Here is an 18312-nt window from a genome sequence, read left to right as displayed (position 1 = left end):
CACACCCAGCACACAGCCGTGCGGTGTGCCGGAGCTCTGCGGGCATGTTTCAGAGCAAAACCTCTACAGAGGACTTTACAAAGTGTCCCTGGTGGTGGCGGTTGTGCCATTTCTAAGAGAGTTTCTTCTGGGCTGCTTCTCTGTTCTGAAATGTTAAGTGGGTAGGATGAGAATATGAACAAGGGTTATGGTCTCACACGCGAAGACACACCAGCACGTGTCTTCTCATGGTTCCCTTGGGGTGGAAACCCGGCCATGATGAGCCTGGTTTCTGCTCTGAGCACGCCAGGGAGACGGGTTCACGTCCCTCCTGCTTTGCTCCTACCCTCAGCCACAGCAGTCCAAGTCCTCCTCGTGTTCGGATCTCTCTCAACTAACCTTCCTGGGTCCTCCGTACCCCAAGGCTCAGACGATCACACGTGGATAATTCAACATGACACTCCTGTGTGAATTTTAGGTTCAGTGCAACAAATTCCCACATAACAGGGGCTTAAAACAGGAAGCCCCTGTTCTCTCTCCGTGTCGGAAGCTCTGGGGCTCAGCAGGGTTGCTCCTTTTCTGACTTTCCTGGGTCAGGGGGAACCCACAACCCATCCCAAGCTCTGAGGTCCTCAGGAAGATGGAAAACCACGATAGTGAAGCTTTTTGGGCCCCCAAGAATCTCCATTTGCTGACACATGTGCTTTCTCTCTCCTGTGCGTCCCCACCAGCGTGAAGTCCATGCAACTGTTGCCACCAACCCCGGACCACTCACAGGTCTCCAGCCTCACCATCCATGCCAACAGTGGCTTGTCGCAGCAGGTGAGCCTGGTGCGGGGGGGTGGGGGCCAGAGGCAGGGGCGCGGCCGCCCCCAGGAGCCTGCAGAGGGCCGCACGGCACAGAAGGTGCCGGTCTGACGCGCTCACCTTAAATGTTTACAGCGTTTTGGGGCCGTGATACTTGAATGGGAACAATGGTGGGCACGTGACATGATGTTTGTAGCTGTGAGGCACGTGTGTGTGAGGAACAGGTGCAAACCATCTGCTGCAGAGACCTGTCAAGCCAAGTGCGCTGTGTCCACGTGGCCCCAGCCCGTTTGCTGGGAGTTCGCCCCCTCATGGGCTCAGCAGCCTCTGGGCACCCAGCGCGAGGCTCTCCGAGGCCTCCCCAGGCAGTAGCAGGGACACGGTCTGCCCCCGAGGACGCGCTGGTCCTGGGCCCTCACCGGGTTGGCCTTTAGCGGCAGAGGCCAGCCAGTCCCCGCTGGTCCTCGCAGGCCTGGGTGCGGCCGTCCAGAGACGCTGCAGCTGCCCACGGGGCACTGAGTCTGAGGCCTGGGTCGGGTTAGGGTTGAACAACCATCGTGTGGATGCAGTGGTCATTGCAGAGCGTGGACCAGATGGTAACAAACTCCCATTCATGATTTTAAAATCTCCCCATCTTGGGAACGCGAAGACAAGATCCCCATTCCCACAGGGGGCACCTTGAAAGCTCACAGCTAACATCTTACCTCGTGGTGAAAAGCTCAAAGCTTCCCCTTAAGACACAGGGTCCACACACAAGACTGTTACCTAACGTTGTACTCAAGTCCCAACCCGGGTGAAGGTGAGGGTTTGACCTCTTGACTGTAGGTCTGGGGTCACTTTTGAGACGCGTGTCTGTGTGGGCGAAGGAGCGTTCTGTGTCCATTCTCAGGTCCAGACGGGCACTCAGACAAACGCATTTCTCCCCGTTTACTGCTTCTGGAAGAAATCGCATGTGATCTTGTGTTAAGATTTCCTGTGTAAGGTTCCCTTTGATCTGGTACACAAAGGGCTGCCTATTAAAGAGAAAAATGAACCATGTGTCCATCGTGAGGTGACTGCAAGTTGTCACCTCTCGTCTCCTTTGTGTGTGAGAGACGACCTTGAGATGCACTCTGAAATTGCAAGTTCAGTCACCATGAGGCTTGTTAGGTCACTGGTATACTTTTAAAGGGTCTTCCTTTGAGTAAACCCACTGACAAACTTTTGGACCCAGGAATTGCACTCCCAAGAATGAAAATAGACTCCAAGGCTTCCCGGGTCTGACCCTGTTCTGCAGTTACCTGGGCAGGGACCCTGGGCAGGGGGCTCCGCGCAAACCTCTGAGTGAGTGGGTGATGATTAAAGGAGATGACCCACTGGGACCGGCTGTCTACCACCGTTAACTTACAGCCCCAGCCTTAGAAAAACAAAGATCTGTGACAGAGATGTTCCCTGTAACTTTGTTTATAATAACAAAAATCTGAAATAACCTCAGTCCAGTTCAGTTCAGTCGCTCAGTCATATCCAACTCTTTGCAACCCCATGGACGGCAGCACACCAGGCCTCCCTGTCCATCACCATCTCCTGGAGTTTACTCAGACTCATGTCCATTGAGTCAGTGATGCCATCCAACCATCTCATCCTCTGTCATCCCCTTCTCCTCCCGCCTTCAATCTTTCTTGGCAGGGGGATTCTTCACCACTAGTGCCACTGGGTCCCAGGGGTGCCTCTCACTGGCTCAGCTTGGGTCACATGCCCATCCTTAAACCAATCATTGAGATTCTATTTGTGTAAGACCTGCCCTGGAGCAAGGGAAATGAGATCAGCTCTACTTGAACCACAGAGAATATGAGCAGGCAAAGTGTAGGAGGAAGGGTAGGGTCCCAAAAGGAAATCAGGTGCCACTAACAGAAAGGGTAAATGATTGCTGAGAAGACCAGACTGGCAGCTGTCATCATCTTCATCTGTCCAGAAAGAGGTTGAAGAGGGCCATCAGATGCCAGCATCAGGGTCTTTTCCAATGAGTCAGCTCTTCACATCAGGTGGCCAAAGTATTGGAGCTTCAGCTTTAGCATCAGTCCTTCCAATGCATAGTCAGGACTGATTTCCTTCAGGATGGACTGGTTGGATCTCCTTGCAGTCCAAGGGACTCTTAAGAGTCTTCTCCAGCACCACAGTTCAAACTGTAGATTTGAACAAACTCTTCACCCAAAGGGATCCTATCGGTGGCAAATGAGAACCTGAAAAGATGCCCAGAATCAGGCACCGAGGACGCACAGATGATAGCCACAGCGAGGCGTCACCACACACATGCCCGTGAGGCTCTAACCTACAGACGCCAAGCATGGGCCAGAGGCAGGGAGGATGGGGCTGCAGAGGCCAAGCCTGCACCCCGGGAGTCAAGTGGGCGCCTTCACGTGACTGGGCTGTCCCGCTCCCGCCCTGACCAAGGAGAAGCTAGCACATGCACACGTGTGACGGTGTGTTTCTCTGCTGGGGCTGCAGGGCCGAGCTGCCCAGACAGCTCACTTCCTGCTCCCATCCTGGAGCTAGAAGTCTGCGGTCAGGGCGCCGCCAGGGCTGGTGTCTCTGAGCCGTCAGCACCACCTGGGCACATGGTTTTCGTCCCGAGTTCGTCCTCCCACGAGGATATCAGGCCTCGTGCTCCGGGACCTACATGAGTGACCTGGCTTCACTATTAGCCTCTGTGCAGGCCCTGTTTCCAAGGACGGTGACAAGTCATGAGGGACAGGACTTCAACCATGGAAGGGAGAGGATGCAGCTCAGCCAGAGCTCGAGGGTGGGGCCTGGCGCCATCCTCCAGCGTCCTGCCTGGACCCGGGGGCCCCCAGGTGCCCTGACACCACAGCCGGGGTGCGGGGGAGGGCAGGGGTGTTGGCTCTTGGCTCCTCCTAACCAGCTGCTCCTCCCCTCCTGCCCGCAGGAACTGTGTTCCGGCCGGAGCGCTTCCGCCATACGGTGAGTTGCGAGCCTTTCTACCTGACGGGGGCTGGGGGCGCGCCTTGGTTCAGGTTTCCTAGGAGAGCGATCCACCTGTGACAGAGCATTTGGGGCAGGAAACCCCTGTGCGGAGTTCAGTCACTGACTGGCTTTCAGCTCTGCCCCAACCTGGAAGTCACGACCCCTTGCGGCCACCCTGCTCATGGCTGGCGCCTGAGCTGAAGGACACCAGGCATCACGCTCATTTGATTTCCGTTTGTGCAAGTGTAGGCAGCCCTTCCGACGGTTCACACACATGCACACAAGCACACACTCATGAGTGCGCACACATACGTGCACGGGCACACACACATGCATGAGCGTGTGCACATATACACACGGGCACACACACACTCTCCCCTGCAGCCCTCAGGCACCCCAGCCCCACCCCAGATCCCCCATGTCTCTGTCTCTTGCGGTCCAACAGAGTCAAGCGGAAGGAGTTCCTGCCTCCACTCTCCAGGTGCTCCAGCCTGAGCTCGGTCAGCACCGTTACCCTCGAGTGCTCCCCGCCACCCCAGGTGAGCCTGTGGGCCTAGGGATCACAATTACAAATGTTTCAGAGATAGTGCTTTGGGGCTCTGTTCACAAATCTTGCACCCAAAGACCTAAAGGAAAGTCTTCGATACTTCCTACTGACAGTTTAACATTTTGATCTTGAGAGCTGGGTCCTTTCCTATCTGTGGTTGTTGGTGTGTGTGGTGTGAGGCAGGGGTCTGGCTCCCCACTTCCCATGGGATTTCTACTGTTTCCTGCTTCATTCATGTTTAAGGTAATTAATCAGTAGATAAGGATTTACTTCTGCTACTTAGCTGTTATATATATATATATTGTTCCTCCATTCCTCCATTAGGAGTCGAGGAATAAATACAACTGACTTTTTTGTATTTAATTGAATTTTTGTATGGTACCCTTTTCTTACATGGTCTTTAGTCATCTTCTTAATGGTTACCTTGAGGATTACAATGAACATTCTAAATTTACAACAATAAAGTTTGAATAATACTAATTCAGTTTCAATAGTATTTGAATTCAGTATTCAATAGTATTCCAAGACTCTATTCTCATACATTTCGATCTCTCCTCCTCTATGTTGTTAGTGTCATGGATTACATATTTGTATATTGTGTGCCCATGAACAAAGATTTATAATTATTGTTTTATGCATCTATCTTTAAATCATATAGAAAAGGGGAAGAGTTACGAATCAAAGTACAATAATACTGGCTTATAAATTAACATATGTGGTTACCTTTACCTGTATTATTTATTGCTTTTATGGCTTTGCTGTCTAGTACCTTTTCATTTTAACCTGAAGAATTTGGAGAGACTGGTAAACCGTGTAAGTCTTTTTAGCATTTCTTGTACGGCAGGTGTATTGTAATAAAGTCCCTCAGCCCTTGTTTACCTGAAAATGTCTTAATGTCTCCATCATTCTTAAAAGATAGCTTTGGGGGATTTAGAATTCTTGGTTGGTGGTTTTTTTTCCCTTCATGACCTTATGTCACCCCAGTGCCTTCTGGCCTCCATGGAATCTGATGAGAAATCGCTGTTTATGACTCCGAGGATCACTCCTTTGTCATTAGCTCTGCCTCTCTTTAGTTCTAAGAAACCGGCTGTAACATGTCTTGCTGAGGGTTTTAGCTTCTCTTGCTCGGGGTTCAGTTAAGCTGCTCGACTGTGTTGCTGGTGCTCAGTCACCCAGTCGTGTCCGACTCTCTGCGACCCCATGGACCACAGCACGCCAGGCCTCCCTGTCCATCACCAACTCCCGGAGTCCACCCAAACCCATGTCCACTGAGTCTGTGATGCCATCCATCTCATCCTCTGTTGTCCCCTTCTCCTCCTGCCCTCAACCTTTCCCAGCATCAGGGTCTTTTCTAATGAGTCAGCTCTTCACATCAGGTGGCCAAAGGATTGGAGCTTCAGCATCAGTCCTTCCAGTGAATATTCAGGACTGATTTCCTTTAGGAAGGACTGGTTTGATCTCCTTGCAGTCCAAGGCACTCTCAAGAGTCTTCTCCAACACCACAGCTCAAAAGCATTAATTCTTTGGGGCTCAGCCTTCTTTATGGTCCAACTCTCACAGCCATACATGACTACTGGAAAAACCATAACTTTGACTATATGGGACCTCTGTTGGCGAAGTAATGTCTCTGCTTTTTAATATGCTGTCTAGGTTGATCATAGCTTTTCTTTCAAGGAGTAAACATCTTTTAATTTCATAGCTGTAGTCACCATCTGCAGTGATTTTGCAGCCCAAGAAAATAGTCTGTCACTGTTTCCATTGTTTCCCCATTTATTTGCTATCAAGTGATGGAACCAGATGCCATGATCTTCGTTTTTTGAATGCTGTGTTATAAGCCAGCCTTTTCACTCTCCTCCTTCACTTTCATCAAGAGGCTCTTTAGTTCCTCTTCACTTTCTGCCATTAGGGTGGTGTCCTCTGCATATCTGAAGTTATTGATATTTCTCCCAGCAATCTTGATTCCACTTTGTGCTTCATCCAGTCCAGCATTTAGCATGATGTACTCTGCATATAAGTTAAATAAGAGGGTGACAATATATAGCCTTGATGTACTCCTTTCCCAATTTGGAACCAGTCTGTTGTTTCATGTCTGGTTCTAACTGTTGCTGCTTGACTTGTATACAGGTTTCTCAGGAAGCAGGTAAGGTGGTCTGGTATTCCTATCTCTTGAAGAATTTTCCACTGTTTGCTGTGATCCACACAGTCAAAGGCTTCAGCATAGTCAATGAAGCACAGGTAGATTTTTTTCAGAATTCTCTTGCTTTTTCTATGACCCAACAGATGTTGGCGATTTGATCTCTGGTTCCTCTTCCTTTTCTAAATCCAGCTTGAACATCTGGAAGTTCTTGGTTCACGCACTGTTGAAGCCTCTCTTGGAGAATTTTGAGCATTACTTTGCTAGTATATGAAAAGTGTGCAATTGTGCAGTAGTTGAAACATTCTTTGGCATCGCTTTTCTTTGGGATTGGAATGAGAACTGATCTTTTCCAGTGCTGTGGCCACTGCTGAGTTTTCCAAATTTGCTGGCATATTGAGTGCAGCACTGTCACCGCATCATCTTTTAGGATCTGAAATAGCTCAGCTGGAATTCCATCACCTCCACTAGCTTTGTTAGTAGTGATGCTTTCTAAGACTCACTTGACATCACACTCCAAGATGTCTGGCTCTAGGTGAGTGATCACACCATCATGGTTATCTGGGTCACGAAGATCTTTTTTGTATAGTTCTTCTGTGTATTCTTGCCACTTCTTCTTAATATTTTCTGCTTCTGTTAGGTCCATACAGTTTCTGTCCTTTATTGTGCCCATCTTTGCATGAAATGTTCCCCTGCTATCTCTAATTTTCTTGAAGTGATCTCTAGTGTTTCCCATTCTATTGTTTTCCTCTATTTCTTTGCATTGTTCACTTAAGGCTTTCTTATCTCTCCTTGCTATTCTTTAGAACTGTGCATTCAGATGGGTATATTTTTTATGTTTCTTCTTTGCCTTTTGCTTCTCTTCTTTTCTCAGCTATTTGTGAGGCCTCCTCAGACAGCCCTTTTGCCTTTTTGCATTTCTTTTTCTTGGGGATGGTTTTGATCACCACTTCCTATACAATTTACGATTCTCCATCTATAGTTCTTCAGGGACTCTCTCTATCAGATCTAATCCTTTGAATTTATTTGTCACTTCCACTGTATAATCGTAAGGGATTTGATTTAGGTCATAACTGAATGGTCTAGTGATTTTCCCTATTTTTCTTCAATTTAAGTCTGAATCTGGCAATAAGGAGCTCATGATCTGAGCCACAGTCAGCTCCCAGTATTGTTTTTTCTGACTATATAGAGCTTCTCCATCTTCAGCTGCCAAGAATATAATCAATCTGATTTTGCTATTGACCATCTGGTAATGTCCATGTGTAGAGTCATCCCTTGTGTCATTGGAAGAGGGTGTTTGCTATGACCAGTGCGTTCTCTTGGCAGAACTCTGTTAGCCTCTGCCCTGCTTCATTCTGTGCTCCAAGGCCAAACTTTCCTCTTACTCTAGGTATCTCTTGACTTCCTACTTTTGTATCCCTGTCCCCTTAGGACATGTTTTTTGGGTGTTAGTTATAGAAGGTCTAGAAAGGCTTCCCTGATAGCTCAATTGGTAAAGAATCCACCTACAATGCAGGAGACCCCAGTTCGATTCCTGGGTTGGGAATATCCCCTGGAGAAGGGAAAGGCTACCCACTCCGGCATTCTGGCCTGGAGAATTCCGTGGACTGTATAGTCTATGGGGTCACAAAGAGTCAGACACAACTGAGTGACTTTCACTTTCACTTTCTAGAAGGTCTTGTAGGTCTTCATAGAACCATTCAATTTCTACTTCTTTGGTATTAGTGGTTGGGGCATAGACTTGGATTACTGTGATATTGAATGGTTTGCCTTGGAAACAAATAGAGATCATTCTGTTGTTCTTGAGATTGCATCCAAGTACTGCATTCCAGACTCTTTTGTTGACCATGTGACTATGATGGCTACTCCACTTCATCTAAGGGATTCTTGCCCACAGTTGTAGATATAGTAGTCATCTGAGTTAAATTCACCTGTTCCTGTCCATTTTAGTTCACTGATTGCTAAAATGTCGATGTTCACTCTTGCCGTCTCCTGTTTGACCCCTTCCAATTCGCCTTGATTCAGGGACCTAACATTCCAGGTTCCTGCGCAGTGTTGCTCTTACCGCATCGGGCTTTACTTCCACCACCAACCACACCCACAGCTGGGCATTGTGGGTTTTTTGCTTTGGCTCAGCCTCTTCATTCTTTGTGGAGCTACTTCTCCCCTCTTCTCCAGTAGCAATTTGGGCACCTACCGACCTGGGGAGTTCATCTTTCAGTGTCATATCTTTTTGCCTTTTCATACTCTTCATGGAGAGTGTAGATTAGATGTGTAGATTCACGTTTTTATCCGTTTGGGGAAGTTTTCATTATTTCTTCAGCTGTTTTTATGCTCTGTTTCTCTCTCTTCCTTCTGGAAGTCCTACAAGGCATATCTTGATACCTCTGATGGAGACCCACAGGCCCACCAGGCTCCATTCACTTCCTTTCATTGTTTTTTCTTTACAGTTCAGATTGGATATTAATAATTTCAGTTTAGTCAAGTTTTTTTTTATCCTTTTTTCACTGGTCAAATCTGTTGCGCTCCTCTAGTGAATTTTTTTATTTCAATTTTTATACTTTTTACCTCTAGAATTTGTTTAGTTTCTGTTCATAATTTCTACTTATTTGTTGATATTCTGATCTGTTCTTACACCATTGTCCTGATCTCCTTTAATTCTTCGTCCTTGATGTCCTGACTCATTGAGTATTTCTGAGACAGCTGACTTAATATCCTTGACTATTAACTTGAAAGTCCGGGCTTCCTGTTTCTTTGTAGTATTATCATGTGATAATGATGGAAGTCAGATTTGTTCCTTGGAGATTATAGATTTTTGCCTGTTGAAGGCTGAATTTTGCAAAGAGTGTATTTCTTGTCACTGAAAATTTTCTTCTATCGCCTGCTTGGTCAGCCAGTGGCCTGGGGAAGGCATCCTTGACTGTCTGGCTGCAAGCAGGAGGGGCGAGGTCCTGTCTCTTTAAGTCTTCCACCGGGCGGCACGCGGGAGGCTGTTGCTGCCAAGGGGGCCAGAACCAGGACAGCAGCTGTGCCCATCCCTCAGGGCAGGGCTGGGTCAGCCAGAACACACACCCCACACCTGCGACGTGCCAGCCGCCAGGGCTGCACAGAGTGGGGAGTGGGGGCTGCCCTCCCTGAAGCTGCAGCCGGACCCTGTGGACTGTTGCCCACCAGGCTCCTCTGTCCATGGGGTTTTCCAGGCGAGAATACTGGAGTGGGTTGCCGTTTCCTCCTCCAGGGGATCTTCCCAGTCCAGGGATGGAGACTGTATTTCTTATATCTCCTGCACTGGCGGGGAGGTTCCTTACCACTAGTGCCACCTGGGAAGCCCCGCGGTGGAGGGCAAGTTTCTGAAGGTTCTGACAGCTCCCCTCTCCTTTCAGCAGACCCCCGTGCGCTTTGATGCACAGCACCCCCCAGTCAGCCCCCACATCCTCCCACAGGATCTGCCCCACACCCTCCAGTGCGTCCCGTACATGCTGCGCCGGGTTCTCCCCTTCACTCCACAGCAGCGCTTTGCTCCTGACTCCCAGGGGCGCTTGGGTGTTTGGCGATACCTCAGCCCACCTCTGCTTCCTGGGTGCCACGCCCTTGGGTGTGTGAGCTCACACGGCCTTCTGTCCACTGAGGTTACCGCTTTCGTGTGGGGCAGGCTCCCCGCTGTTGCTGTGGATTCAGGAGGTTTTGCAGCAGCGACCGGCTGTCTGCCTGGCCGCTCGGCCTGCTGCGGCCCCAGCAGGTTATCCATCGGGACCCCCACTCCCACGGCCGCCCCTGCCTTGCTCGCGGTGGATTCCATGAGGGCCTCTCCCGCCGTCCACAGCAGCCTCCTCTGACCTCCTGTGGGCCTTTGCTTTCTCCTCTGTGGGGCGTCGGTGCTTCTGGCCCAGCGAGGGTTCCTTCTTTGTCTCCCCTGAAGTTGTTTCTTCACGCACTCACGTATCTGTCGCTATTTGTTGATACCTTGAGAATAATTTTAAAGTCCTGGACCAGGAAAGGGACGAGAGCATTTACAGATGTGCTGTTTTCACCGAGAAGTCTCCCAGCGACATATCTGCTTGTAAGGCTGTCCAGACTCTCAGAGAGAAGTTTTGCATAGGCCCAGTCTCTGGGTCCCGCACATGCACCAATGAAAGTTGGAATGAGCACATCCCTGACCTTTTAGCGAGTCTGGCAAGAACTGCGGCCACCCCTCCGACCTGCCGGCCGGCGGACACAGGACAATCCCGCTGGGCCGGGCAGGGGACACACGCCTGTGTTCAGATGTGGGTGAGATGCTCAGGCTTCTTAGGAGGCAGAGGCCCGCACAGGCGGCAGCCAGCCTTTCTCGTGCTGGGAATCACAGGGGTCTCCCTGGCTTCCCCGAGACCCTCACACGTGCCAGACAAAGCACCCCGTGTCCGTCCTGATTCACAGGCCGGAGAAGGGTCAGCACTCTCCCCAAGGCTGTCGTGGCTCCAGCCCCAGGTCGAGGGGAAGGTTTTGGAGTTCTTGGTGACCACCGCAGCTCACGGGGGATGGGGCAGACCTGTCTGTCTCTGAAGCGTCCTCTCTAAAGTGCCGCCTGTTCTGCTGTCCTCAGCAGTGTGACAGACCCTGCATCACAGGTTCCCTGTGATTTCTCTTTCTGTAGAATACAAAGGATCAGCGAGAAAGAAAGCAACTTAGAGCAGGAGACGCGGCTGAAAAGCAAGGCTCTGCCTCAGGTGAGACCCTCTGCAGTCCGGGCACGTCGAGGTCTACCTAAATTTGATTCTCTAGCACGTCCAATATTCTCAAAAGAAAAAGGAGAGAAGTCGCCAGAGAAAGCCAGGGTTGGGACTTGTCTCTGTGATGCAGAGAAGGGGGAGCCTGCTGGGGGTCCGCAGACAGCCCCTGCCCCCGCTGTGTGCCAAACAGAGGTGGGCTCCAGAGGTAAAGCTGGACACGGATCTAAGCAGCAGCAGTGGATGTCTGCCCGGGCTGAGGGCCACCCTGGTGTCCTCTCCTGTGGCCCCACGAGAGCCGAGGAGCCCAAGAGTGACCGTGTGGCCACAGGGTGGGGTCCCCCAGACACTCAGGCTCAGCCCCGCCGCGTCCCCGCCTGCTGGGGGCTCCAGACCTCATCATTCGTGAGTCTTCGTCCTTTCAGAGTCTGAGCAACATCCACCACTCAGCTTTGCAATACTGAACGTTCACGATGCTAACATCTCATGAGCGTGCATCCCTGAGGAGTACAGGACACCTGAGCTGTTAACTCTTCAAAATGCCTGATGTGGGGCTCGGCGCCTCCGACCCCTGGGAGGGAGCGGGCGGCCGGGAGGGTAGTTAGATGTTTACGTGGTTCCACGAAAGGCGGTTTTGGAGGATCACAAAGTACAAACGTGATGTCATTGAAACTGGTAGAGGAGAAGGGAGGTTGCTCTGTGAGCCTGAATGAGCAGGCTGACTCTGAGGACGGAAGGCGCGTGGTGGGTGTGGGTGCGCCACATGCGGGAGGGCCTCCTGTGGGTGGTGCCTCCAGCTGGGAGGGAAGGGACTCGGGAGGGGACTGAGGCAGAGAGACCCAGAGAGACACCCGGGGCAGCAGCCCCACCGAGTTTAACCTTCACAGACAGACAGGCGGGAGACACAGAGGGCTGCGTCCAGGGCCGACCTGACTTTATGGGTTAAGTTGTCCCATAACACTGGGTCCCCCAAGTGCAGGGGTGAACAAGAGGACCCCAACGCTCCACCCCAGCCAGACCCCTAGCCAACCCTTTGTGAAAGGGGGTGACCCTGAGCCCCCAGCTGAGAACCGACAGAGGGTTAGGGTCATCCGGAGTGCCAGGCAGGGGCCCTCTGAGGCTCGCCCTTCATCACGCAATGCTGCTGCCTTGAGGACACAGAACACAGAAAACCAGTCGCTCCCTGTTCGAGTGACCGACTCCCCGTGGAGACAAAGCACCTGAGTGAGAGTCAGCAAAACCACAGGAGAAACAGCCCCAAGGGCCTCGGGACTCAGCAGGCGAAATCACCGAGTAACCACAAGGGTTTATGTTGCTTAGAGAAACAAAAGGCAAAGTTCAAAGTATCTGAAGAGAACAGAAAACTCGTTAATTACCAAACACATTTGAGGGGCTTCCCTGGTGACTCAGCTGGTAAAGAACCCAACTGCTAATGCAGGAGACCCGGGTTCGATCCCTAGATCAGGAAGATGCCCTGGAGAAGGAAATGGCAACCCACTTCAGTATCCTTGCCTGGAAAATCCCATGGACAGAGGAGCCTGGTGGGCTACCGTCCATGGGGTCGCAAAGAGTCAGACATGACTGAGCATGAGCAAAACACATCTGAGAAAGAATGAAACAGAGCTTCCAGAGGTGCAGAGGGGCAGCAAAGAGGCACACGGGGCTGGGCCTGGGCTCTGCTGCCCACGCCCGTCCCTGCTGTCCGGGGGCCTCCGTGCAGGGCCCTATGCTGCGTCCGGGCTCCACTCCCACCCCTGCCTCTAGGTGCTCATGGGGACGTCTCCTTTCTCTGCAGGAGCCCAGGGACCTGAACCAGCCGAGTCCCGCGTCCAGGGGTCCTTTTCCACCGGGATCCCAGCCGCGGAGTCTGTCCCGGAAACCCTCCAGCTCCCATCCCCGCCGCAGGGCCACAACCAGGACGCGTGGCCCCAGAAGCACCAGGACACCGTCCCCAGCCACCAGGAGCCCTGGACCGTGGAGTCCACTGTCATCAACATCCCAGGAGGGCTGGACGGCAAACTGGAAGTCCAGCAGATGCCCTGCACACTGGTGGTGATGCCGTCCGCCCAGGCACCCAAGAGCCTGCCTGCCATCAAGGGAGAGTGTGGGGAGGAGGGCATCCCGGTCGTCAGAGAGGTGGGGGGCTACACCTCCACGAAGGACCCTGTGCCCAGCAGCCCCACCCCCATCGCCATGACCACGATGCCGGAGGACCCGGAGCCCGGGGACAGGGCTCCTCAGCTCGTGTAGAGCCAGGGCACGTCCCCCAGGCCCCCAGGGTGCCCCTCCCTCTGGCTGGCATTGCCCATGCCGCCCAGCCTGGCTTCCACCTCGAGGAGGAGACCTGGGCCCCGCCGCCCATCTTCAGAGCCCTGCCCCCCGGCATCAAGAGGGAACAGAGCTGAAGGCCGCTGCTTCTGGCCACGCAGGAGGAGTCTCATGAACTCACATCTCCCTCACTCCAGAAGCCATATGTTAAAGACCCACCTAGTTTTCTAAACATGTCTACACGTTATTCCAGAAAGAAGGCAGATTCAAGACGGGCTGGGTGCCGTGTTTTTACTTTCGTTGATTATTAATGTTTTGAACTGTATGAATTTAAGTAGCTTTTTAAGAAAATTCTTTGGAACTCTTCAGTAAGTTTTATAGGAAATAATAAAAGTTAATTCTAACGGCAATGAACTTGAAATCAGTCCTGGTAGATGGCTTTTGGGCAGTGGCTTCCGTGGAGGGCTGGCAACCGACCCCGGCCCTCCCCCATGCTGGCGCTGGGCTCTTTAGCCTGGTGGGAACCAGGCCCGCTCTGGGCCTCTGGAACAGGCTCCCCAGCCCGTCTCTGGGGGGAGCCCCCTGAATTGAGGTGTGACCCTCCAGGACCCTCTGGCTGAAACTAGAGGAAGAAAGTGAACTTGGAGATACATAGCACAAGAAGGGTGGGCTGCTTTGAAACAAGGCCTCGAGTCAAAAGCAGGCCTGTTGCAAGATTCCAGGACAAAGTCAGGGACTGTGGCAGAAACAGACTTAAATAAGGTGGCCAAAGCTGAGGTTCTACACTTCCGAGAGCTCTCGATTTCAAAGTTTAGGATCAATCAAAGCAAGTTCACGATCAAAGATCAAAGAAAACACCATTGTGAGTGGAAGTCAACAAACAACGAAGGTGGATTTAGGCCCCAGGAACTTGAGATTCGCGATCAGAAACACAGAGTATTCAGTAGGGTGCATGAAATATGTAAATATACAACAATCACAAAAAATAAGCAACAAGTGGATTTTCTACATGATCAGGAGGACATGTAAAAGAGGTAGAATTTTCAGAAATAAATACACTTGTTAAAGTAAGTGAAACAATAAACACAGTTGAAGAAAGACTTATTAAACTGGAAGATAATCTGAAGAAATTACCCAGCAGAGGATGAGATGGACAGAGGAGGAGAGGTCGGCAGAGAGGGAGGGCAGAAGGGGGTCTCCTGTGTCCAGCTGGAGGCCAGGAAGACAAGCACGCAGGGAGGCAAGCGTTACAAGGGCTGATGGGTCCCTGAGCTGACTAAGGACGTGAAAGGACAGGTACAGGAGGCATCACGTATCCCAAGCCGTGTGAAGAGACACCCCCCCCAGAGATCTTGTGGAGAAGGGCAGAAGGGTAGCACCAGGAGGGGTGGCATCACAGGGGGTGACAGAAGTAGCAGTCACTGTGGAAGCATGGACCCAGCAACGCCAACCTGGGGCAAAGACGTCGGAGGGTCAGCACCGCAGGTCTGGCACAAGCAGAGGTGAGGAGGGACGGGTGGGCGGCGGGTCCCCAGACCCAAGGGGAAGCCCCCGGCCTCCTTGCTGAGCTGAAGCCAGGCCAGATTTTCTTAGAAGCAGAGTAAATAACGGGTCCCAGGTCCTGAAAATCTTATTAGAATAAAAATTACGGAATCATCTTAAACCATGAGAAATTTATACGGCTTTCTTAATAAGACTCTGTGCCCAGGTTTGTGATTGTAAGGGTAAACCTAAGTCAAAATACAGGTCTTCAAGGTAACCGTCAAGCACGTGCTGGTGTTGGACTCCAGCCCTGCCCCAAATCTGCTGTGTGTCCTGGGTCAGCAACTCAGCCTCTCTGAATCCTGGGGGTGCTGCCTTAAAATCAGGATGGTGATGAGGGCCATTCACACCCAGGACCCCTGGGTCTGGTCCAGTGCTCTGCTGCCACTGTCGTGAGATTCTTCACAATCTGCAGCGAGTGTCCGGCCCCTGGCGGGCCCTGGCTGGACATCCACCCCAGGAGGCCTCTATGCGTAGGAGGACAGGGCCCCCATGGGCACAGAGAGGGTGCTGGGCGTCCCCACACTGGGTCATCCTGAAGACGTTCCTGCAAGGAGCTGGCTGTCCACCCTCCCCACACACCTCCCAGGGGAGGGGCCCCGCCGGGCGCTGACCCGCAGTGAGCACACAGCAGCTCCACCCGCAGAGGGGCCGCCCGCAGAGTCTGTCCAGGGCTCCATGCTGAGGGCACCCCCCTCCCTGGGCTGCACAGAGCTCCTCGGGTCTCGTCTGCGATGAAGGGCAACTCTGCCTGAGCTGAGCAGCACCAGGAGCCCCAAAGCTCTGCCCCCGCCTCCAGCGAGATGGACGGGCCCCCACTGCTGCTTGAGTGGGGCCTGGACACAGCCCGTGGCCCACGAGCGGCTTCCCACCTGGGGAAGACTGCGTGGTCCAAGATGGAGCCACCCAGGCCTCCAAGTGTGTGAATGAGGATGCATTTCAACCAAGATGTCCTTCGGGATTTAAAATAAGGACCATGTTCACGCCCAGCACGTGGAGTTCAATACAGCCCGAGAGCCCAACCCCTTCCTGCCCACAGCTGCCTCCCACCAAGGTGGTCCTCGGGGAGGGGGCCCAGGGTCCTGAGCCGAGTTGGCACAGTCGAGACACGGGACACGGAACCTGCCCAGGATGCCGGGCCGGGGCCGCTGGGACGCAGAAATGGTGCCCAGAGCTCAGCGCCCATCCCTGGGGGACAGCACAGACAGTGGTCTCTGCAGGCATACTTAGGGGCTCGACAGGGCACCCCATACAACCCGCGTGGGCCCTAAATCCACTCATGTCCTGGTGCAAGATGCAGGGCAGAAACAGACCTGGGGGAGGAGGCCACGTGAGGACGGAGGCCCAGGTTGGGCGATGCAGCCTGGAGCCAGGGACACCTGGCGGCCCAGAAGCCAGAGGAGGCAGGAAGGGCCCCAGGGCCATCGTAGGGGGACAGCTGGCGGCCCAGAAGCCAGAGGAGGCAGGAAGGGCCCCAGGGCCATCGTAGGGAGCATGGCCACTGACACCCTGACTTTGGGCTGTGAGGACTTCTGCTGTTTAAGCCACCAGCACGTGGTCCTCTGCCGCGCGGCCTTGAAAAACCAGCACAGTGTCCTGCAAGGGCAGATGGTTCCATCCGTGGGCCTCCACACGGCTACGGTGCAGACCTGCCCCTGCCCTCTTGAGCTGGGCTGTAATAACTGCAGGGTAGACTGGGATCATCCAGGTCTTGGCAGAGGACCAAGGGCCAGGGGGCGGTCATCCCCCACAGAGGATCAGTCCGGCAGCCAAAGATGGAAGAAGGGTCCCCTGATCCCAAACCAGGGCTGAGGGCTGCGGCTCCAGCAATTCTGTCTTTGGGGGGAGCACGTGTTGTGGGAGCCCACCTTGACTCCCAGGCCCTGTCTCTGCTTCCCAAGGACTCTGTCCCTCAAACGTTTCTACCTGAAGCCTGGCACCTGCCTCCCAGAGCAGTTCTACCTTTGGCAAAATCACCAGGATCACATCATGGCATTGGCACAGGGTTTGAAAAACAGATTGAACACCTTAGCCTTTTGGCTAATATGACAATGGGGACATAATCCTGAGAAGTGGTCTTAATGACTTCGTTTGCGTAGTTAAGAACAATGTGGGCGGCACTCAGGGCTGTGGGGGACCGGCGGGGCGCAGCCCAGCGTCAGGACCAAGGAAAGTCAGGACCAAGATTCGCCAGGAACGGGCCTCAGGTGACTCCCTGCTCTTTGTGCTCTTTCAGGTCTAAGATTCTGGACTCACCTGGGCTCCGCAGTGTGAACCTTTGCAGAGGAATTAGAATTAGAAGCCTATCTTTGGCTGGTTTTGAGCAGAAGCAGAAACCAGAGGGCTTGAGGGAAAGGCCCAGGGCCAGGTGGGGAGGGCAGGACACACCTGCCTGCTGGGCTCCCTGGGGGGAACTGAGTCCTCTCACCTGTGGGGCCGCCTGTCGGTCACCCCTCCTCCAGCTCAGCACCCTAGCTTCCTCTGCTGCCTCCGTGGCCCCCTGGCCTGGTTGGAATCCCAGGTGAAGTCAGAAGCTGCTGCCACAATTCTGATTCAGGTGAGACTCAAGTCAAGTTGGGATGCGGGGGCTTTGCAGCCAGGACGGAGGACAGGTCCTGGGGGCCTGGGTAGGGGGTGGCGGGTGTGTGTGAAGTGTGTGTGTAAGCCTGGGGCGGGGGTGGCTTTGCAGCGGGGAGGGGAGGAGGGGCCTGGGGTGGCTCCTTAGCCGGTCACAAGGCAGTGAAGCTGGAAATGACCCGAAGGCCACTCTTCCGCCGGAGGCTGGACATCCCGGCAGCCTGGGGTGGCTTCCTCCACTGGAGGGGGTCCTGGAGGATCCACGGGAAGACCCCTGCACTCCAATCGTTGAACTCAACACTAGCACCTCTGTCACCTCAGCCCCAGAACCTCTGCTGAGCACTGCTGTCCAGGGCGGCGGGGGTGCCCGGCCAGCTCACCGCCTGGAGGGGAGAGGGAAGCAGGTACCCGAGAAGGAGGGAGACAGTGGAAGAGGCTCTGAGGTCTGCGCTTTCACACGGGCAGCCCGGGGCCCAGGCCGTCCGCAGGAAGACCGATCGCCTCCAGCTGGAATGGGGTTGCCCCCTGCACCCCCCTCAAAGCGGCCCAACTGCTCACGGCGCCCAGTGCCCGGCCCAGACCCCTTCCCCGCCGACCCCAGCGAGGCGCTCACCGCACGCTCCCGCCGTCCCCCGGCTCTCGCAGGGCGCCCCCTCCCCGCCCCCTGCACCCGCTCCGTGGGGTCCCAACCCCGCAACCCCGGCCCCCAGCGCGGACCCGCAGCGTCTCCGCAGAGAGGCTCGTACCCGACCGGCCCACCCGGGAGGCCGGTCCGCGCGCCCCTCTGTCTC

General features: G+C 53.5%; 1 protein-coding gene across 1 annotated transcript in view; it reads left to right on the top strand.

The window, feature by feature from the left end:
• LOC122454316 (protein S-acyltransferase 21-like) overlaps positions 1 to 13823 on the top strand; it is a 38540-nt gene extending 24717 nt beyond the window's left edge. The window contains exons 12-16 of the mRNA XM_043488692.1: positions 711 to 801; positions 3710 to 3744; positions 4193 to 4286; positions 11062 to 11134; positions 12930 to 13823. Coding sequence (XP_043344627.1) covers positions 711 to 801; positions 3710 to 3744; positions 4193 to 4286; positions 11062 to 11134; positions 12930 to 13384 — 748 coding nt within the window. The 3' untranslated portion in view covers positions 13385 to 13823. The remainder of the gene's footprint in view (positions 1 to 710; positions 802 to 3709; positions 3745 to 4192; positions 4287 to 11061; positions 11135 to 12929) is intronic.
• The last annotated feature ends 4489 nt before the right edge of the window (positions 13824 to 18312 follow it).

The sequence above is a fragment of the Cervus canadensis genome, chromosome 16, assembly GCF_019320065.1.
Source record: "Cervus canadensis isolate Bull #8, Minnesota chromosome 16, ASM1932006v1, whole genome shotgun sequence".
Taxonomy (NCBI): Eukaryota; Metazoa; Chordata; class Mammalia; order Artiodactyla; family Cervidae; genus Cervus; species Cervus canadensis.
This window is presented reverse-complemented; position numbering and strand designations above follow the sequence as displayed.